This window comes from Sminthopsis crassicaudata, chromosome 1, assembly GCF_048593235.1.
Source record: "Sminthopsis crassicaudata isolate SCR6 chromosome 1, ASM4859323v1, whole genome shotgun sequence".
Lineage (NCBI taxonomy): Eukaryota > Metazoa > Chordata > Mammalia > Dasyuromorphia > Dasyuridae > Sminthopsis > Sminthopsis crassicaudata.
In genome coordinates, this window is record NC_133617.1 from 6377949 (window position 1) to 6400270 (window position 22322).

Below are 22322 nucleotides of genomic sequence, written 5' to 3' on the forward strand. Positions count from 1 at the left end.
CTCTTTTCTAGGTCTTTGTGACTGCTCTCTCCTAGTTCTGTTTATTTGCTGGTTCCCTATTCCTTTAAGGTCTTGTTGTCTAACAAGGCTCCCCCTGGACCCTCTATGTCCCATCTCATTCAGTGCTCTCATCAGCTCCCTTGGGTTTATTTATTCTCTAATTTTAAACATTTCAAACTAGACATCTGAAAAGTGCTAAAGTCGTTTTCTTCGCATAAGCTTTACAGATAGTTTGGATTTTTGTGCTCTTGGCATTCAAATGTTATACCTTTTTTATTCTTTTTCATTGACAGGAGCTTTCCATTAACATTTTGTTCGAATTTTCATACCAAGGTGATTATGTCAGATCCAACTTGGATAAGGGACCCTCTGGCTTTACTTTTTCTCTCCCCTCTGAAAGGTAAGACCTCTAAGTCTTCTCCAGGACGAGATTACAGAGAAGCAGCCCCGTCGTAAGTATACCTGCGGAAGGTGATTACTGTCAGAATTAATTTCTAATGAAAATGGAAAAAGATGCTGCTAAAAACGTCATCTATATTTAAGTAAATCAAGATGGCCAAGGAGATCTCACCTCTGCTCGCTATTCCCCGATGCCAAATGATTTACAGGCCGTGAAAACACTTTCATCGGTAAGAAAACTTTTAGCCAACATGGGCTGAGTGCCTTCAGATGCCTGCCTCTTCCTGCCCACAGCGCGGAGCAGTAAGTTCCCCGAGCGTCTCAATCTATTAGACTGGGGAGCCCAATATTTCTTATAATTATTAAAAATCATTTAATAGTTTGTTTTCCCCCAATTACGTGTAAGGTCCGCTTTTAACGTTCCCTTTTTATTGTTTGTTTTTGAGTTGCACTTGCTTTCCCTCCTGGGAGAACCTGCAGCCTCCAGCTGCTGCGGCCCCTCCCCCCCAGGTCCGGTCCGGCCCAGACGCCCAGTCTCCCGCCCGGGTCCTTTAACCGCGCAGCTTTTCTGGCCCAGCTGCGTCTGTGACCCAGCCTTTCACTCCGCTTCCCAGGGCGCGTCCCTGCCGCAGCGGAGCAGAAGGCTCGGGGCGCCGCGCGCGAGGGCGGCTTCCCCTGTATTGTCTTCAGCGCTGGGAGAACCCCGGCCGTCACGCATCCCTCGGTTCCCGCCCGGCGTTTCCAGGCAGCCGCCGCTGGGGTGCAGCCCCCTGCGCCCGCAGTCGGGGCCGGGCGGGGCTGCAGACTTAGCCCAGGATTCACCGCCAGCGCCCGGCCCGCGGAGCTCCCGGCTCCGCTCTCCCTCCCGCACGCGCCGCTGGGGGGGATGGGGTGGCCCTCATTTGCATGTCTCTAAAGAGACGGTTTAACCAGCCTCAGATGGCTCTGGGCGGCGGGAAATCCCCGTTCGGATCCTTAACCGTTTCTCCTCCGGGGAGCGGCTCTAAGCGTAAACGTTCCAACGCGTCCTCAGGCGGCTCAGAGGCGAGACCGCCGGCGAGCAGAAAAAAACTCCGTTTCCCAGAGGTCTCTGCGAGCCTCCAGGAGCGGCCCACAGCGAGGCTTCTCCTCGGTAGCTATGGAAACGAAGACAAGCGGGCTACGCAAAGAAGAGCCTTCAGGGGATTGGTGGAGAGAGAGAGGCGCGGCCGGAACAGGCGGGACTAAGACAGTCTGCTGATGCGTCACTTCCGCACCCTCGCGGGCTCTCCCCGTTATCCAAGGCGCGCATTTAGAAACGCCTCAACTCCTCTTCCAGTTTGGCCTCCGCCGCCGCCGCCGCCGCCGCTGCCGGGACCCGAGTTCCGCTCCTCCGCGGAGGCGGGGCAGGGGCCGAGACACGGAGGAGCGGGGAGCCTGCTTTCGGCGCCTCGGGGAAAGGGGCGGGGTCGAGAGGAGGAGGGGCTGGAGCTGCTCTGAGAGCCGCTCCTGCGCACTTAATTTCTCTCCCTGCACCTTACCCGGCTCCCAGTTGCCCCCCTGCTCTGCTCTCCTAGGTGTGGGTACGTTTGTGCACGTGCGCGCGTGTGTGTACATAACCCAGATGCCTCTGTCAGTATCCCTGTGTGTACCCGTGTGCGCGTGGGTCCATCACGCGGATGGGCGTGCCGGCGTTAGCGGTCCGGGTGTCTGTGTGTGTGTGTGTACACGCGTGAGGAGTGCCCATGATACAGAGGTGCGGGCTGTGACCCTGGGAGGGGCTTCCGGGCCAGCGTGCCGCACGGAAGAGGAGAGGGGCCCGGCCGCTGCGGATGAGGAGGAGCCCGGGAGGAAGCCGGGGTGGGCTGGAAGATGAGGGGCCGGCGAGTGCCCCTGGACAGGTGGGCGGGGTCCGATCGCGCAGCGTCCCGATGGCAAACCGGCGCTTGCACTTCATCCCAGAGGAAAGCGCCAGTAGTTTGCCCAGCGCCTTGAGCGGAGGAGTGCCGCCCTTCTCCTTCCCCTCTTAAATGCTCCCCCCAGAATTCCAGCAAGATCCAGCCCTTTGTTGTTCGGGGAATTCCAGAGTTGTCCAGGTCCTCCGCGATGTCCCAGGCCTGGGCCAGCTTGACTTTTTAGCTCCTTTTCTTCTTCCAGGCTCAGCGCAGGTGCCTCCTGCACTGCAGGCCCCCGCCCCGCCCCCCACTTTTGTACTCTATCTCACAGTCCTTGCCTTCAAGTATTCCCTACCACGTGTTTTGCATATTGTAGGCACTGGTCAGTGTATTCAAAAGAGATGCATTTTGGGAAGAGCTCATTAGCTCCTTTTTTTCATCACCACCTCAGAAGAAGGGCTATGGGGCTTTCTAGCCTGGGGTGTGGGGTCTGTAGGAGACGGCCCATGTCTTCCTCATGCCTTTTTTTTCTTCAGCAGTTCCGCCTTCTGACAACCTGACTGTTAACCAAAAGGCCGGCGTGGCCCCCGCGCTCCCGACCGCTCGGACCCATCCCGTGAGTGGCGCTTTGCCCTTTCTTAACATCCCAGCATTTTATCCTCTGTCCGCTTGTTTCCTTTTTCTTTTATATGATTTTTATTGTTTTTTTTCCCTCTGGTTCCCTCTTAGAGCACATCTTTTATTCATGTTCCTTTCGTTACAGTTTTTGTGTGTTTTGGTATCTAAAAGTTCAGGTCTGAGATTTGTCTTTTACGTGGAGTTCTTTGTTTCCTAACAAGTTGTGTATAAATACCGGGACAGCCTGAGAAGTTTTCACGTTAATAAAAAGTCTCTTTCGGAAGTCTCCTTTAATCTAGTTTTTCCTCTTGTAAAGATCAAACAAGATAGTATTTGCAAAAAGTATTTATCATCGTGCCTGGCACAAAGTATATGCGTATAAACCATCATCGTCATCATCGCTGATTTCCCCTAAGCTTTGTCTCCCTTTCTCAGCGTATTCTTCTTCCCCTCTCTTTCTATTTAAGATCATCACAATATAACAGAACTTTCCAGTAAGAAGGCTGGTTTGCCCAAACCATAGCGGATATGATCAGCCTGGAAGAGGTGGCTAAGGCCACCTTGTAAGGGAGTTTAAACATTCAGAGCACTAATTGGACATTTAGGACACTCGATGCTTATAATGTGTCAAGCACTGCTAAATGGTGGCAACACACCTGCAAGCAACAAGAAAGCCCCTTGCCCTCCAGAAGCTTCCACTCTCATGGGGAAGACCATTCCTCACGGGGGCCGATAGGTGAGGGAGAAGAGGTGGTCGAGGGTCAGTGGAGTATTCTGAGGAGTCTTGGGCTGAGCTGGGCTTGAAGAAATAAAAGTACGGTTCATCCTGGAGTCGATAGGTAGGAAGATGATACAATCAGGTGGGTATTTTAGGAAAATCACTTCAGAGCTGCATGGAGGATGGATTGGGGTGAGAGAGACTTGAGCCCTGGCAGTGTCTCTGTAGGATGTGATGAGACCTGGGCTAGTGCATGAGTGGAGAAAAGGGGATCGATATGAGGAATAGTGTGGAGATGGGAAAGACAGCATCTGGTGATGGATTGGATATATGGGATGAATGCAGCGTGGTGGTTCCATTGGAAGTATCTTCAGCAGAAATAGAAGCTGGCTTTGGAGCCAACCCTGAAGAAGAAGCCCAACCCTGGACATACTCAGGCACCTAAGGAACCTCCAGTGTGAAATACTCGGCAGCCAATTCATGATGCACGACTAGGGCTAAATATACAGAGCCGGAAATCAGCAGCATAACGATGATAAAGTAATGGGACCCTGATGAGGTGCCCAAAAAGGAATGTGGCTCCCAGCTTCGGATATACCCTGAGCTGTGGGTGAGAAAAGATTAATCAAGGAGACTGGGAATGACTCGTCAGGCAATAGAGGACTAGGAGACTTAATATCCTGAAAACTCAGAAAGGTAAGCATCAGGGGAGAGGAGAACCGAGAAAAGCTCATCTTCTGTTGACAGCTCATCTACTCATTCCCCAAAGCTGCTGCTCTCCCCTTCCGGAGTTATCAGGGCTAGGAAGACTGTGAACTTGGGCCTGGTTCAGTGGCTGCCAGCAAGAGCATCGGGGGCAAAGGCATTGGTGACCGTCCAACGCTGTTCTTTGTTTCCTTTAAGTCTTCCATCAGAATCTTTGTTCTGATCTTAGAGGTGGCACTTAGATGATTGTATTGGAGGGCTCAGAAAGGACTAGCGCTTCTGGTGGGAGGGCTTGTGAGCCCACTCATTCCCTTTGGTGTCCACTTGCCACCCAGCTCTTACCTGTGGCCCCAAGAAGCTGTAACCTTCACAGGGACCACACCTCGTAAAATGATCTCGGTAGATAATTAAACCATGTTGATGGTGACGAGGGCCTCAAACAAATCAGTAATTTCTCAAATTAGTCAGTTTTACATATATATATATATATATATGCAGAGAGAGAGAGAGAGAGAGAGAGAGAGAGAGAGAGAGAGAAGATCCATGTAGAGCTCTTAACCATCTGTTTTTTCCCCATGTATCTTTTCTGCTAATTTAAGGACTAAGGGTGGGGGTAGGGAGAGGGAGAGAGGTTTGAGATTGGAATTGGTGAGAAAATATAAGGAGAGCTGCTATCAGGGTTGGCTCAATCCAAAAAAGCTTCTTTATAAAACAAGGTCATTGAGAAATCAAAGAAAGACTTAAATGGAAAACACAACCAGGATTAAGTTGGACTAGTTTGGGAATAGAAACCAAAATATACTATCGCTAGATAAGGTAGACTCTAGAAAAAAAATTATGTACTCGGATTTGGGAGCCACTCATTTTTATTTCCACCTCCATCACTAGGTAACTGTGTGTCCGTGATGCTCTCTAGAGTAAAATGAGAGAGATTTAAGTCTTTGAGTCACTTGAGATGCCTTGGTGAGATGGGTCATTTCGATGAACTGATTGTCAAGCAATAGGTAACAAGATGTGTGCAAAATGGCAGGACTGGAGTTCTGGGCTTGTTTCTGGTACTTTTAGCTACGAAAATTCACTCCCTCTGCACTTCCATCTCTTAGAATCCCCAACTTCCTTCCTATCTCTGCTCAGTCCCCACCTGAGACATGATGCCTTTCAGGATCTTCCACCCCACCCTCTACCTTTTAAAAAAAAATTGTATCTATTCGTTCAGATGCATGTTCTTTCCCCTGTTGGAATATTGGTTCCATAAATCCAGGGGCTATTTTTTACTTTGTGTTGGTAGCCAAGCCTCTCCCAGTGATGTATGCTATAAAGAAGCACTTAAATGCTTGAGGATTGTGGCCCTTGCTGTCTTTTCCTAGTCTTTTCTAGGTTGAGCTTTGTCATTTTAAAAATAAAGATATCGAATCATCGTACATTCCATATAACCATATGGTCTGGGTTAAGTCCTCTGCAGAACAAAAAGGGCAACTGTTGTCTCCCCCATTTAGAATATAAAATATCCACCTGGCCCTTGTATTCCCTTTAGCACTTAACCCAGGGTTTGACACATAGGAAACATTTCATACATATTAGTTATAGAGCTCAAAATCTAGAATTGGTCCATGCTCAAGCACAGATTTATTCTCTGTTTCAGGAATCGGTGACATTCAAGGATATTGTTGTGGAATTCACCCGGACAGAGTGGCAATACCTAACCTCTTCTCAGAAGGAGCTGTACAGAGATGTGATGCTAGAAAACTATGGGAATCTGGTCTACCTGGGTAAAGATCACTTCCTGCAATGACTCAGATTCTGCCATCTTGGGATGGAGGCAGTGGGATCTTCCTCAGTAAATGTCGAGGACTATCTTTAATGTTGGATAAGTATTGTTTGGAACACAGACACCACAGATCATTCATCCTTTTCTAAGAGACAGAATAATTGTGAGATGTTTTGCTTTACACTAGTTGAAACTGGGTTCTGGATTTATTGCTACCAAAGCTGTATCTCTCCATTCTCTGTCCCCTATAATGCAAAGTCCACTGATTAAAGATGTAAAAAGTTCTCTCCTTTTAACAGGTCAAAGAAAGTAGGAAATGACTTTTTTCTAAGACCAAGTCTACCATGTGACCCATCTTCCCACTCTTTCAGACATCCTTATAGACTTCTTCAAAGGTCAATTGTGGTACTGCCTCGGCCTTAACATGCCTGTTTTTCTCCCAAAGGTGAAGGGGGGGGGAGTAGGATTAAATTCTGGAATGTCTCCAGTAATTTCCCTTTTAAAATGAATAGGACTCACAGTTTCCAAACCAGAGGTGATCTCCCAGTTGGAGCAAAGGGAAGCACCATGGATGCCAGGAGGAACCCAGAAAAGTAACTGTCCAGGTGAGTGGGTCATTATTCACTGGGCAAACATCAAGAAAGCTTTGAACGTAGTTATCCCCATTGGCTTCCCAGGCCTTGGGAGAAGAGCTGGGATTGTGTGGCATTAGCTCCCTCCTGGAAATTCATGTTGACATCAACCACTCAGTGCCCTGATGTCTCTCCCCTCCTAATATCCCGCTTCCAAACGAGGGAATGCCTCAGCGAGGCACAGGACTCCTTCTGTTCTTCTGACCCCTTTCCTAACATTCTGCTGTTTTCACTGAACAAGTGAAAAGAAGGAGATCCATTGTGTATTTCCTAATTTTTGATGGGGAGCGCTGCCATCACCAACTAGTTCATGATCAAGTAGTCGCTCTCGTGGTGACCAGCTTCTCAGTACTTAGGTAGGTTCATCCCAAGGCCTCTCATTGCACCTGATCCCTGGAGGATGGTTGTAATTGCCAGGAAGTCTTCTGTAATGTCTAACTCCTATCCGATCTGGGGCCAAACAACACGTTCAGCTCATCTCTCGACAACGTGATATTCTCACCTGCCCCAGATCTTCTCTTCCCATTGAACACCCCCAGTTTTTTCATTGAGTTGTATGATAGTAGGAACTTAAGGCCCCCCCCAAACATTCTGGTTTCCCACCTCTGGATGCTGCTTTCCTGAAGTGCCCAGAAAAGAACATGAACACGAACACAGACAACAGCCTTAGTATCAGACAGGGAACCTGCTAAACCAAGAGATCATTGGGAAAAAAGACTTTGCCAAGATGATTCACCATTGTTTATGGTGGAGCAAGCAAATCTGCCAGTTCCTTCAGTACCTGATGAGTGATTTGTCTGGCCCAGGTGACTTGAATTCATCAAAGGGGGCAACTGGGGCTCTCTTAGGAAATCCTTATGCTGCTTAGGTATCAATTCCCTATTAATTATTCAAGAGGGAGGAAGAAAGGGAGACAGTATGGAATTTAATTTTTTTTTAAACTATTGACAATACTGATGGGTCAGCCACTGCCACATTATTGTGTTTGGTGTTCTTTCTTCCTCTGATATTTTTGCTTCTTTCCCTTTTCATTGTATTATTTAAAAATCAAGGTTACCTGGTGAATTTCCAACCTATTTGGGCAACTCCCCTTTTTTCTATTTAAGAATTGTTCCCTTTATGTCTCAAAAGTATCATTTTGGAAGCTTTCTATCTTTGCCAGAATTTTATTGCTACTTATCCCATCTAACATCTGAAATCTCCTATCCCGAAGTCTAGGCATTATGGAAGCTAAGAATAATCTGACTTCTTCTCTATTAAAAATTATAGTGTTCCCAATATTTACACCATAGAGATCAGTTCTACCTTGTTGGTGAGAACCATATATAGAACAACATTTCCCCTTGTTGGTACTTCAACTTCTTTTTTTTTTTTTACATATATCTTTTTTGTTAACTTTTATTTTCCCCAGTTACATATTTAAAAAAAAACACAACATTTTTTTACATATTTCCTTATGAATCATGTTGCAAGAGAAAAATCAGAACAAAAGGGAAAAACTACCGGAGGAAAGAGAAAAAGAAAAAAGGAAAAAAGGAAACATGACATATATGATTTACATTCAGTCTCCATAGTTCTCTTTTTCAATGCGGATGGTACTTCCCATCCAAAGTTTATTGGAATTGGCTTGGATAATTGAACTGCTGAGAAGAACCAAGTGTGTTGTAGTTGATCATCACACAGTCTTGCTGTTGCTATGTATGATGTTTTCCTGATTCTGCTTGTTTCATTAGTATCAGTTTTACTATTCTGTATGTAAATCTTTCCAGGCCTTTCTAAAATCAGCTTGTTCATCATTTTTCATAGAACAATAATATTCTATTACCTTCATATATCACAACTTATTCAGCCATTCCCCAATTGATGGGCATCTGCTCATTTTCCAATTCTTCGCTATGACAAAAAGAGCTGCTACAAACATTTTTTCATATATGGTCTTCTTCCCTCTTTTATGATTTGTACCCCAATGTATTTGGGTTACAAACCCGGTAGTGTCATTGCTGGATCAAAGGGAATGCACAGTTTTATATCCCTTTGGACATATATTTCAAATTGCTCTCCAGAATAACTGGATCATTTCATAACTCTACCAACAATGCATTAGTGTCCCAATTTTCCCACATCCCCGCCAACATTTATCATTACCTTTTGCTGTCATCTTAGCCAGTCTGAGAAGTGTGAGGTGATATCTCAGAATTATTTTAGTTTGCATTTATCTAATTAATAGTGATTTAAAGCATTTTTTCAGAACTATAGATAGCATCTATCTGAAAATTGTCTATTCACATCCTTTGACATTTATCAATTAGAGAATGACTTGTATTCTTTTTTTAAATAATAGTTTTTTATTTTTCTTAATACATGCAAAGATAGTTTTCAACATTCACCCTTGCAAAACCTTATGTTCCAAAATTTTTCTCCCTTCCTCCCCTTTTCTCCCCTCTTCTAAACAGCAAGTAAAATAATATAAGTTAAACATGTACACTTTTTATCAATTGGAGAGTGATTGTATTCTTATTTAAGTCTATTCTCTACATATTTTAGAAATCAAAATCTCTAGCTGTAAAAAAAAAATCTTAGCTTTCTGCTTTCCTTCTAATCTTGGCTGCATTGGTTTTGTTTGTGCAAAATCTTTTTAATTTAATATAATTTAAATTATCCATTTTGCATTTCATAATGTTCTCTAGTTCTTCTTTGGCCATAAATTGCCCCCCCATAGATCTGAGAGGTAGACTATTCTTTGTTCTCCTAATTTGCTTACAGTATCACTCCTTATACCTAAATTATGGTACCTCCACATTTTGAAGGACCAAAATATTGATGCAAATCAAATGTACTTTTACTGTTCTGTTTTAAAAGTCAGAAGGGATTTATTAAGTGCCCATTATGTACAACAATTGTGCTAAATCTTAGGGATACAAACAAAGGCAAAAGACAGCCCCTGCCCTTGGGTTCACAGTTTAATTAAAAAGTGAAGAAGAAAAGTAGAGGAGGCATAAGAAAATCCAGAATGGAGCCAGCCAGAAAAGGAAAAGTAACTTCTCTGGGCATACTTCTGGAGTGGAAAATCCTGGAAAAGCTTTTTACTGCCCACTCTTTACCTACTTTAGTCAGAGGGAGAAAGGGCCCCAAGGAAGAGGGTGCTGATGAGAGATGTTTCAGGTTTGATGTAATCTTGCAATATCAGGAGGTAGTTAAACATAGTAAAAATCGGGGGGGGGGCAGCTAGGTGGCGCAGTGGATAGAGCACCGGACCTGAATTCAGGAGGACAGGAGTTCAAATCTGGTCTCATACACTTAACACTTCCTAGCTGTGTGACCCTGGGCAAGTCACTTAACCCCAGCCTCAGGAGGGGGGGAAAAAAAAAACATAGTAAAAATCCAGAAAAGTAAATACAGCTGAGCAGGAAATGAAGAGGTGCCTATTCATGGCATGCTTCTTAAATGGAAAATGTAAGATTTTTTTGTTCCTCTTAACTTTCAAAATAGTAACAATCTTGAACATTTTCATATACATGGAAGAATAGAAAGAGAATTGTATATGAAACCTTAAATTTTTATTATACCCCATGAAATCTTTCATTTCAAAGTAATATTCAGGTTTCAAAGTTGTCCTCGTCTGTGCTTACCTTTCTGAGTCTTTTCTTCTGTGTCTTGTAGAAAATAAAGCTGAGCAAAATATTTAAACTTCAGGCCATGTCTAAAAGCATATGTGTCACTATACTTTGAGTACCCAATAGATCTGTCAGGCTTTAGGTAGCCACTTCATCTTTTATTGTCAGTTCCTCATTTAGGTCTTCCCAGATTTCTCATGTTCCATCCTTTTCTTCATTTCTTACGGAACATATTTCATTATTTCAAATATCATTTATTCATACATTCCTCAGTTGATTCACATGTTATTGTATTTCTACATAAAAAGTGATATAAATATTTTTTGTACTTGTAGATCCTTTCTCTAATCTCTTTGTGATATAAGCCAATTACTCTGTTAGAGAATTATGCCTATTTTAATGACTTTTTGGCTGTAGTGCCAAATTGTCTTTCAAAATGGCAGATAGTTTCACAGCTCTGCTTCCAATGCATTAAGGTACCTGTTCTCCTTCAGCTTCTCCAACAAATGAAATTTTCCATTTTTGTAAGCTTTCTTGCCTGAGAAGAGAGATAGCCTTAGAGTTCTTTAAATTTTTGTTTTTCTAATTATTTGTGATATGCATTTTTAATAGGGTTGTTAATAGTTTGGACTTACAGGGGATCTTTTTCTTATAAATTAGAACTAGTTCTTTATCTGTCTTAGATCTTTATCAAAAGAAATTTACTACAGAGATTTTGCCCCAGCTAACTAATTCCCTTTTGAGTTTATCTGCGTTGATTTTTTTTTACAGGGAAGCTTTTCAGTGTTATTTAATCAAAATTATCTATTTTATCTTCTATTATCCTTTAAGTTAGCCTTTCTCTCTTCATAGTTAGGAGAAGTATCTCTATCTTTGTTTCTCTAATTTGTTTATGATATGACTCTTTTAATCTTAAGTCATGTATTCATTTGCAGCTTGTTGTGGTATATGATCTGAGATATTAGTCTACTTTTTATGGGATTGCTTTTGGAAGTTCTCTCTAAGGGACTACAGCCTATCCATGCCAGTCCATCCATTTCAACTTTTATTCCTGGCCTCTCAAATGTTTACTATTACAGGTTCTCAACATTATGAAGGCATGTCAGTGGAACACAATAGGTATTAAAATCTGGTATGGACAGGCCAAATATGCTTGAAAGATTACATCTCTAAGAGGCTCTGCAGTATCTTGGAACTTGATATTGTCATCTGCAAATAGTAACATCTGGACTGTGTGACTTATATAAAAAAAGCTTATAAGTAAACTCATCAAGACATATGTAAGACTCATAATTAAGAGTAAAAAAATAAATAAATAATGAAATGTGTTTATGGATGGGATATGCCAGCATAATACAAATGGTAGTAATTTTAAATTAATCTTCAGATTTGATCATTTAAATTACCAAGGGAATTTATATATATATATATAGGTAGACTAACACCAATTCATATGGAGGTGAAAATATTTTTAAGACTCTCAATAGAAATAATGACTAAAAAGGGTCTAGTGCTAAAAAAAAAATCTCAAAATCTTATTTTGAAATAGTAATCAGACAATTTAATATTTATTCAAAAGCAGAAAAGCAAATAAGTGGAAGGGATTAAATAAGACCCAGAACCCTAATCTTTGACAAATCAAAGAACACAACTGCTTCTGAGATTTTATTTGATAAGGAATGCTAAAAAATAAATAAATAACAGCTTAATAGAAAATACTTAGAAAATATTTTTTCCTGATAGGGATTATAGAGAATATTACACATATATCTACCATGAGTAACAAAGAAAATATTGTTTTTTATCTCATTTCAGGTTGGGAGGCTACTCCAAAACCCAAGCAATCACTTCAGAAGTTGGGCATTTCAGTAAAATATTTATGGCAAGAAAAAGGCACAAGAAAAAATATCTGTTTCTCCACATTAAAAAAAGGTTGGGATTATGATGCCAGATTAGAGAGGCATCAGAGCAATTTAGAAAAACATTCTGAAAAAGAAAAAATAACTGAAAATAAACCTACAAATAAATCTAGAAGCCACAAATATAATAAATGTTATAGAAGCATCACTCAAGGGCATGTTTTTTTGGCACAACAGATATTATCCCTAAAAACAAATTTTTGTAAACGTGAGGCCCAAAAAAAGGGCATGATACAATCTAAAGAACTGATGAAATGTAAGAAAACATATTCAAAAAATATATTTTCCAAGTATAATGAATATGAGACATGCTGTAAGTATAATTTATACCTTACTGAAAACCACAGACTACAAAATGGAGAGAAACATTATCAATGTAATGAATGTGATAAAGCCTTCAGCCAAAGGATTAATCTTATTCAACATCATAGAATTCACACTGGAGAGAAACCTTATGAATGTGATGTATGCAGGAAGACTTTCCGTCAGAGCGCAAGACTTACTCAGCACCAAACAATTCATACAGGGGAAAAATACTATGAATGTAATGAGTGTAAAAAAACCTTTCGTCTGAGGTCACAACTTATTCATCATTATAGAATTCATACTGGAGAGAAACCTTATGAATGCAATGAATGTGGAAAGACCTTCCGCCTGAGAGTAGAATTTAATCAACATCATAATATTCATGCTGGAAAGAAACTTTACAGGTGTAATGAATGTGGAAAGGTCTTCCAACTCAGTTCTCAACTTATTCGCCATCAAACAATTCACAGTGGGGAGAAGCCTTATGAATGTAATGAATGTGGTAAGACTTTCTGCCAGAGCACAGGACTTAATCAACACCAAACAATCCATACGGGAGAGAAACATGAGTGTAATGGGTGTAAAAAAGCCTTCCGATTGAGATCACAACTTATTCAACATTATAGAATTCATTCTGGAGAAAAACCTTATGAATGCGGTGAATGTGGGAAGGCTTTCCACCAGAACTCACAGCTAACTCAGCATCATTCTGTTCATGCTGGAGAGAAACCTTATGAATGTAATGAATGTGGAAAGTCCTTCCGTCTAAGAATAGACCTTACTCAACATCATAAAATTCATACTGGAAAAAAATCTTATGGGTGTAACGAATGTGGAAAGGCCTTCCGCCTGAATTCACAGCTTATTCAGCATCAGATAATCCATAGTGGAGAGAAGCCTTATGAATGTAATGAATGTGGGAAGACCTTCTGTAAAAGTGCATACCTTACTCAACATCAAAAAATTCATACTGGAGAAAAACATTTCAAGTGTAATGAATGTGGAAAAACATTTGTTCAGAGAGCAGTTCTTACTCAACATTATAGAATTCATACTGGTGAAAAACCTTATGAATGTAATGAATATGGGAAGGCATTCCGCCAGAGCACAGGACTTGCTCAACATCAGGCAGTTCATACTGGAAGGAAACAGTATGAGTGCAATGAATGTGAGAGTGCCTTTAGTCAGAGGGCAGATCTTATTCGACATCATAGAGTTCACACCGGTGAGAAACCTTATGAGTGTAATGAATGTGGGAAAGCTTTCCGTCTGAGTACACAGCTTACTCGGCATCAAAGAATTCATACTGGAAAGAAACCTTATGAGTGTAATGAATGTGGGAAAGCCTTTCGCTTAAAGACACGTCTTAATGAACACCAGACAGTTCACACGGGCGAGAAAAGCTTTGAATGTGGTGAGTGTGGGAAGGCCTTCCGCCAGAAGACACATCTTACTGAACATCTGTCAATTCACAGTGGTGAGAAGCCCTTTGAATGTAATGAATGTGGGAAGGCCTTCCGCTTGAGAACACAGCTTACTCAGCATCACATAATTCACACTGGGGAGAAGCCATATGAATGTAATGTATGTGGGAAGGCCTTCAGTCACAGGACAGAACGAAATCGGCACCATAGAATTCACACTGGGGAGAAACGTTATGAATGTATTGAGTGTGGGAGGGCCTTCCGCTTGAGCACACACCTGACACGGCACAGGAGGATTCACACTGGGGAGAAACCCTATGAATGTGGCGAATGTGAGCTGGCATTCCGCCTGAGGGCACAGCTTACTCATCATCAGAGAATTCATAGGAAAGAAAACATTTAAGAGAATTATCATTGAGGGAGGGTGTTCTCCAGAACAACTCATTTACTAGCAAATAAATAAAACTTGACTATATAGTAAATATGTAATGACTTTTAGCCACAGCACAGGATTTTTATGAAATGCCAAGAAATACCGAGAAGCCTTAGGTGTAACTACTCCAAGGATCATTGCCAGATATAGGCTACAAAGAATTTGAACTAAAGGGAAAGCCCCCATCTGAAGCAGCTATTCCAAACTTTTTTTTTTTCAGATTTCTTTTTCTTCCCAGACTCCAGTATTTGTTGAGATTAACATAATTAGTTCTATAAGATTTTTAAAAATCCAGTTTCAACCTAATGGACACATCAATAAGTGTGGGCCTTTCCCTAATTTATTACTCCTCAGAGTGGTTTTAGACTAAATCTTTTAGTCTAACTTTTTCCAAATACATTGTAATAATCTTCAATCTGAAAACTTTGGTTTATTAATTGAGCTTTATCACCATCTAAGATCCTACTTTTCTAAATCTTTAATTGTGAATGCTGACCCTAGAGGAATTTCTTCTCCATCTTCCCTTATGGGGCAGACTAACAATTTTGTCTCCTTAAATATCACTTTTACCGGTTTTATATGAGATAAATAGGTAGATAGGTAAATAGGTAGATAGATCCTTTTATAGATTTAGGCTACAGATACCAATTTCCTGGAAAGGATATGGAAAAGAATAAAAGACAGGGTTATCCATCCCTACCTTAGGAGCTATAGAAAACTGAGCTTTTGGGGACATCTTTCTCTAGCCTAGATTTTCCTCATTTTTTTTTTTTTTACTGATTTATATGAGATATAAATTCTCATGGTACAAGGGGACCTGTAAGATTCATACTTTGTATTGTCCCTGTTTCTTCCTTAGGTGAGTTAAGGGTTGACAGGATGTCCTTTGACACTATTGAGGAAAATCCACATTTGAAAAAATTATTTTCCCTATGGGCAAAACCCTGCCCAGACCTCTGCATTAAGTGGAAAAAGTCCTAATGCAGACCTTGGCCTCTGGATGTCCCAGCTTCATGGTGGACATAAAAACAAAAGACCATTCTTCTTGGTGCAGGGCAGAGCTGTATCCTGACTGAGGGGAGTAAGAAAGGGGAGTAAAAAGAAAAAATGATACGTGGTTAAGAAGTCAAGTAACAAAAGTGGAGTAGCTGAGTGGGTAGGGGTTATTATAGATAACGAAAGTTCAAGGAATGGTCATGATTGGCCAAGTTGGATCAGAGAGGTCAAGGTTAGAATTTCAGGGTGATTAGGGTAGTAAGGAACCAGACTTGCTGTTGTATGCAGGATGTATTCAAGACTGAGACCCCATAGGGAAAGCCAAAATGACACTGGCTTCAGTGTAATTCAAAAATGGCTGTGAACATACTTCTATGAATCACAACCTTAAGAGTTATAAGGATACTCTGATACCATAATGGTCAACTCATACTTGAACAACAGTCTCATACCACCCTTCACACAGCAAGGAATTGTCTAACTTTTGCTTGAAGACGTACTTTCAGTATTAGCCCATCCCGTTTTTCAACAGTTCTTTTTTAGGAAGTTTTTTTCTTCCATCAAACAAAAGCTGCCTCTGAAGTTTCCTTTCATTGTTACTATCTGGGCCCTTTTAGGACTGTTCTGGAATAGACCTAGCTTAGGAAGAATCCAGTGATTCTATCTTGGGACTAGAATGCAATGAGAGGTTCAGGGACTAAATAATGTAGTCAGGCATACAATTAAAGAGAAAACATTCCGTTCCTCTCTGCCTTAACCAAGGCAATAGCCAGACAATCTGGGAGATATAAATCTGATAGATGTCCTTGCAGAATAGAATAGGAGTTAAAATAAAACTTTTACACCAACTTTAAGCTTCAGGTATCCAAGAATTCCAAGTCAATGATAATCCCCAGAATAACCTCTTCTCCCAAAGGGAAACCAGCCCAGCCTACACAAAATAGATGCTATTCCTACTACATCCCACCCCTCAGTAGCAAGATCCCCACAGTTTTCTAGATTATCTTCCACCACTAAATCTTCAAACAATTCTGACCTCAGAAGGAAGGGAGGGAGCAGTTTAGAAATGATAGTACAATCTAATAAAAAGTATAATTCCTACAATGTGTATGATAAGGGAACCTCAGAGTATGTTGCTAAAAAAGCATGCATGATCCAGAGTAGCATCAGCATCATTAGGTGAGTGATATAATGGACCCAGGTAGTGGGCACAAATAGCCCACAGGCCACCAAAAAAAAATAAGCAATGTCATACCCCTTCACAGTAAATGGATAGTATTGCTGGAAGTGTTCACTGATAAGACTGTAATTCCGCTTAAAGCATAAGCCTCCAGTTCTGTCCCAGTATCCTGCTTCCTTTGGTAATATAATTGGCTATAGCCTACAAGGATCCAGTTCCTGAAGATCAAAGTTTTGCCCACTTCATCCAGATCTTCACTATAAATGTATACTCGACTGGTTCTAGTAGTCAGATTCTTTGGTACTGTCAAAATCATAAGTGGATATGGTCTTATGACTGTAAATTACATTAATAATGCATTACCATCACTTTTTTTTTGCCACTGCCTGGGACCTTGCAATTGAAACATTTGTGTATACTAGTCAGGAAGCCAACCTTTTTGAAAAGTGGAATAGATTCTTTAATCGTTCAGATACTGGGACTGTCTCTTTTTCTAGGACTGCCATCTCTGTAATGACTTAACATGCCAGGAATGGGGAAAGTTATCAGTTTCAGCTGATTTTTGGATATGGTTTTTAGAACTTATCTGACAATTAGGGACTGTGAGACATAATTCCATCAACAGTGCGGAGTCCTAATCCTTGAGTTCTCTGCTCCCTAAAAGAGCTCTTTATACCCCAAGAAGTGGCTCAGGTACTTTCCTCAACTGGCAAGTTTTCTCCTAGGAAGTGGTTTGGACAACTTCCCAGAGAGACTTTGAAGACACGAGGGGTCGATTTTTCTTTTCCTTTTGAGGCATGGAAAGATAGATGGGGGAAGATGAAAGGTGAAGCATTCTAATCAGATAAGTTTTTTGCATGTTTAGTAGTAAGATGTCATAACTATAATGAATTTATCCTGAAGAGGTACTGTAGGCAATTTTGGTGGTAATACTAAGTTCTTAGATGAAGATGAGGGAAGAGTCTGCACAGCCCCAACAGGAGGAGGAGTTCTCTGCTCTCTTATGACCCTTCATACATAACTAAGGGGGGTCCGAGAGACCAGGAGGTTCTGGCTAGTAGGCTCTGGAACACTACATGATCTTCAATCTCAACTTCGGCCCCAGGATGAGTTGTATGCAGAAGGATTATAAATCAGTCAGCAAATTCTGACCTGTAGGAAAACCATTCTTAGCTAATTCTATAAAAATAGGTGGCCAGATTTAGCCCATGAACTCTAATTCATGACCTCTGTTGTAATGGTGACCCAAGATTGGGATTAGTGATGAGTCAGTATTAGTGTTGCACCCCAATTAATCCAAGCTCATCATGATTTTGTTATCAGTAAATCATATGTGGACTGCCCTTTATATCTCTCACACACACAGCATTAAGATCCAGGGCATAGTCCTTCAGAAGTGGCAATGGCTGCTGGTATGTGTGGTCTTTAAGGGTCCATTCTGTACTACTTATTGATATTTTTCCTCCATTGATAACTACATCAGATTCCCATCATCCCAGAAATCAGGGAACCTATTAAATACCATACAGTCAGGCTTTGCAAGGGTGAATGTTGAAAACTCTTTGCATATATTTTGAAAATAAAAAGCTATCGTTTAAAATCAACACAATAATTTGTATTGACAAGTGCCCTTAATACAATATAAGCTTGTCAGCAGGGATTGCCTCACTTTTGTATTTGCAAATGGTAGACTCCATAAATGCTTGATTGACTAGATGACTGCTAAGGGAACTTCCAGTTCTAAATGTATTATATGAAACTATTACTGTGACTTCCAGTTCAGTTATTTTTCAGTAGTATCCAATTCTTTGTAACTGACATGCTGGAATGGTTTCTCCATTTCAAATCTCCAGTTTGCACATAAGGAAACTGAGGCAAACTGAAGAATTCCCCAACAAGGAAGCGTCTGCAGCCAGATTTGAACTCGAGTCATCTGATTATAATCCCATTGCTCTGCACCATCTGGCCGCTCCCAATGTGAGTTCCATCTCTCTAATTTTTAGAAAGTTTCCCAACAATTTAATCGCTCTGTGATCCTGGACAAGTCAATTATCTTCTCTTTATTGGTTTCTCCTACTGTTAAGCTATACAGAGAGCCACGTTTTTGTTTTATTTTCCCCGGGAGCAGTGTATGGCTGTGAGGGTTGAACTATAAGCTGAGCCCCACGGAATCTATGCTTCCCAACTGTGCTCCTGGAGACCACTTTTGAGAGTCCCTCGGACAGCAAGGAGCTCAAATTGGTTAATACTTTCATTCAGACTAATCACCAGAAGGAGAAGGCAGGGCTCTTTGGGGGGGAGAAACCTCTGATTTTGATTAGGATTGAAGGAAAATGGAAAATGGGAGGGCAGAGAATGAGATGGACGGAGGGTGTCATGGTAACAATGACCATGACCTTGGACTACTTCCCATGGGTCAGCAAGCGTCAGACGCCCCTTAGGAACAAAGGTGGATGACATCGCCCACCTTGCAGGGGACAGAATTTGACCCGGAAGCAGAACCTCAAAGAAAGTGCAGCTGAAATGGACAAAGGACTGGCCCCCTCATCCCTGGGTCAAGGGGCCTCAGGCTTGTGGGAAATTTTGCTTAACCTAAATTAAGGGAAGACGGGCTGGTTGCACATTGGGAAGAAGAGCTTGCAGCCTTCAGAAACCCCGATGTCCCGGCTCTTTTAGGCGGGGATTTGGGGAGGATTGAGGGTGGGGGGCTCCAGACACAAGCAGCCACCGGACACGAGGATAGCAGTTCCAGAGCTGGGGACGCGGCGGCCTCGCTCGGAGCGGGTCTCGGGGTGCCCTGGAAGCCCCCTTGTCCTTATAAGGGACGTCAGGGGCTTTGCGTTCGGTGTGCCGAGCAGCCTGACCGCAGGACCGCTCTAGGGCCATCCAGGGCATAGGCGGAAACCTTGCTCGGCTGGCAGACTACATTTCCCAGGAATCTTTGCGACGGTCAGGCTCCACCTGTAACCATGGAAACTGGAACAGGCGGACCCAGCAAAAGAGTCTTCAGAGGATTGGTGAGGAGAGAGAGGCGAGGCCGGAAGAGGAAGGGCCAAGCCAAGCAGGTACTTAACGTCACTTCCGCTTCCACGTGATGCTCGGGTCTCGGACGCGCCTCTATCTGCTTCGGGCTCACGTCTGATTTTTAGCGACCACCGGGATTGGAGCCGCGCGTTCCCGGTCGGAGTAAGACCCGAAAGACGGGGAGGGATGGGCCGGGCCGGGCAAATGGGAGACCAGAATACGTTTGCGTCCGGTGTCAGAATCCCTAGGGATGTGACTAGGGAAGGCGAAAAAGAAGGGGGAGCGGCCCAGTAGAGTCGCGCGTGCGCAGAGCCCCGGCGCCCTGGGATAGCCACGCCCCCTACGCAAGGGGACGCTCCGATAGGCGAGATTCGAGCCGCAGCCCCGCCCCGCCTCCCTCCTCCAGCTCCCCCCACCTCGGGGCTGTCTAACCCTGTCTCAAGACCCCGCCCCGGTTCCTACCTGCCTCCGTGAGCATTCCTCCAGCACCCACTGTGTGCCGGGCCCGGGGCAGCGGCAGGTGATTCAGGACCCCCGTGCACCTGCTACCTCCTGGAGCGCTCGTCTCCTGGCTGCGGGGCCGGAGTTCTAATCCCGCCGCCCCGAGCCGGTCACTTCCCCTCTGTGCCCCTCCGAAGGCCCGCTAATTGTGGGGCTCCATCCGGGCCCGGGTGCTCTTTGGGCCAGCGCCCGCGGGCGCCTCACGCCCCTTCTCCCCCCAGCCTAAGTCGGCCTCACGGGGCGCCTTTTTCCGCAGCTCCGCCTTCCTGGTGCTTCCCCGGCCGCCGAGCATGGCCCCGACGCTGCTGACCGCCCAGCCCCCGCAGGTGAGTGTGTCCGGAACCGCTGGGCTCTGGCCCCGCTGCGCCCCTCCGGCTTCCATCCTCTGCGCTCCTCCCCGGCAGTGCCCCGCCCCCCCAGTCTGCCGGCTGAAGCTCTGGGCTCAGGAGCTTCCTTCGGGGCTGAGTCTGAGGGGGGGAGGCGGGGGTCCGGCCCTGGCTGACTCGCCTTTCACTTGACTGTCCTTGCCTTTCTCTGACGCCGCCAGCTCCCGGGCCGCTTGGCAGGGCCGGGCTAATGCAGAAGGGAAGCGTCCCGGCCGGAACTTCTCCTTTCACCAGGCTTTTTCTTTCTGGATTCACTCTGCATCTGTGGTGTCGCCCCTTTCACCTGCAGGTGGCCTTTTCCGCAGATTTTACTGTTAATTTTGTTTTCAGTGGCAGCTGCCTCCCTCGGCTTATTTTTTCCCTCTTGTTTCGACGTTATTAGCCATTTATTTGCTCGTGGAAACCTTATTTGCTCCATTTTCCCGGGGCTCTCTTTGGTGGTTACATTGTTACAACTTTAGCGAGATTGATGGTTCACATCAGTAACATTTTATGGGTTACGGATACATATATTTACAACATAGGTTACATAATATATACGATGTAGACACGGTATAGAAGTTCCTACGGTGTGGCAGGCTCTGATCTAAGCACTGGAGACGGAGAAAGAGGGAAAGGAAGCTCCCAGCCTTCAAAGAGCTCCCAGCCTAATGAGGAGATCACTAGGAAATTAATTAGGTGCAAATAGATCTCCCGCAGGCTGGCTGGGAATGAGGGGAGGCACTGGTATTGGGGGAGTTACCAAAGGCTTCCTGGAGAAGGTGGGACTTTAGCTGGGACGCGGGAGGAGCCCAGTGCATTAGCGTTATATTCATATTCCCTAATTTGTCTAGCGAGTCATGGAACACACAAAATATTCCCAGCTTTTTGTTGCTGCAAATGCTGTTTGAATTTCTCTGTTATTAATGTACTTTGAGAATAAATCTGAGAATGGGATCCCCGGATGGAGGAAACGAGCCTTTGCTGGCACATCTACTATGCGCCAAACGCTGTACTAAGTAGTTTATAAATATTATCTCATTTGATCTTCCAACAACCCTAGGAGAGAGGTGCTATTCTTGTCCCTTTTTCACCATCAAGAAAACTGAGGCAAAGGTCAGACAGCTTGCCTCAGGGTCCCGGAGCTGGTCTGTGTCTAAGGCTGCATTTGAACTTTGGCTTGATCCCAGACTGAAGGCTGGCTCTCTGCACTGAGCCGCTGTTAATGCCAAAGGCCGGGAGTGATTTGTATTTCAGAATGTTATACTGTTTTCTAAATGAATGGGTCACAGGGCCTCCTACAGAAAGTAGGGGCTCCTGATTCTGTCCAGGTTCTTCCCCTTCCCATCCAAGATCAGATGGGAAACAGATTAATGGATGAATATTTGTTGGTCTTGGATTTCTGAATATTGATTTCCCCAATTAGTATGTATTAGAAAGGATTTCTAATTTGTTTATGCCGGTTCTCTTTCTTCCCATGCCAAACTAGAGGAAACAAGAACTAATGAATGTTTGTTAGTCCTCACTGTATGAATTAGCCTTATAAGTCACTATGAGAAGTACAGTGTGTGGCAAGAGAAAGATGTGTATAGAATCTTATCTTTTCTAACTTTGTTGGTCTTTGCTCTTGAGTTCCCTGAGGGTTAGCTTGGGCTTGCTGAGCGACTGTGGGAAGAACTGCAGTTGGAGGGAGTGATCAGGCCCTTTAGGAAGATTCTTTTTTTTTTTTTTTTTTTTTGAATATTGAGCAAGATTTATTATGTTTTTTAGTTTTCCTAACATTGAACGACCCTTGAATTCTTGGTATAAATTCCATCTGGGCATAGTTAGAAATTTCTTTTTTTTT

At 43.4% G+C, this 22322-nt stretch overlaps 2 protein-coding genes across 11 annotated transcripts in view; both read left to right on the top strand.

Annotated features, from left to right (window-relative positions):
• Positions 1-1179: 1179 nt before the first annotated feature.
• On the top strand, positions 1180-18622 carry LOC141550088 (uncharacterized). Of its 8 annotated transcripts, none has more exons than XM_074280787.1 (6): positions 1677-1961; positions 2813-2889; positions 5957-6245; positions 6382-6477; positions 6595-6687; positions 12144-18622. In XM_074280787.1, the coding sequence occupies exons 5-6, from the start codon at positions 6654-6656 to the stop codon at positions 14378-14380; spliced, it is 2271 nt and encodes a 756-aa protein (XP_074136888.1). In that variant the 5' UTR covers positions 1677-1961; positions 2813-2889; positions 5957-6245; positions 6382-6477; positions 6595-6653; the 3' UTR covers positions 14381-18622. The 8 variants fall into 8 exon arrangements, with proteins under 8 accessions (XP_074136475.1, XP_074136560.1, XP_074136803.1 ...); XM_074280864.1 differs by having other exon boundaries at positions 1678-1961; positions 2810-2889; XM_074280374.1 differs by lacking the exon at positions 6382-6477 and having other exon boundaries at positions 1180-1961; positions 5957-6083.
• Positions 18623-19660: 1038 nt separating this feature from the next.
• The window catches only part of LOC141549629 (uncharacterized), a 47790-nt gene continuing 45128 nt past the window's right edge, over positions 19661-22322 (top strand). For 2 of the 3 annotated variants that reach the window (XM_074279607.1, XM_074279360.1), the window contains exons 1-2: positions 19661-19772; positions 20368-20437. In XM_074279607.1, the coding sequence (XP_074135708.1) occupies positions 20402-20437 (36 nt within the window). In that variant the 5' untranslated portion in view covers positions 19661-19772; positions 20368-20401. Of the gene's footprint in view, positions 20438-22322 lie in introns of all 3 variants that reach the window. The other variant, XM_074279440.1, reaches the window with a different exon arrangement.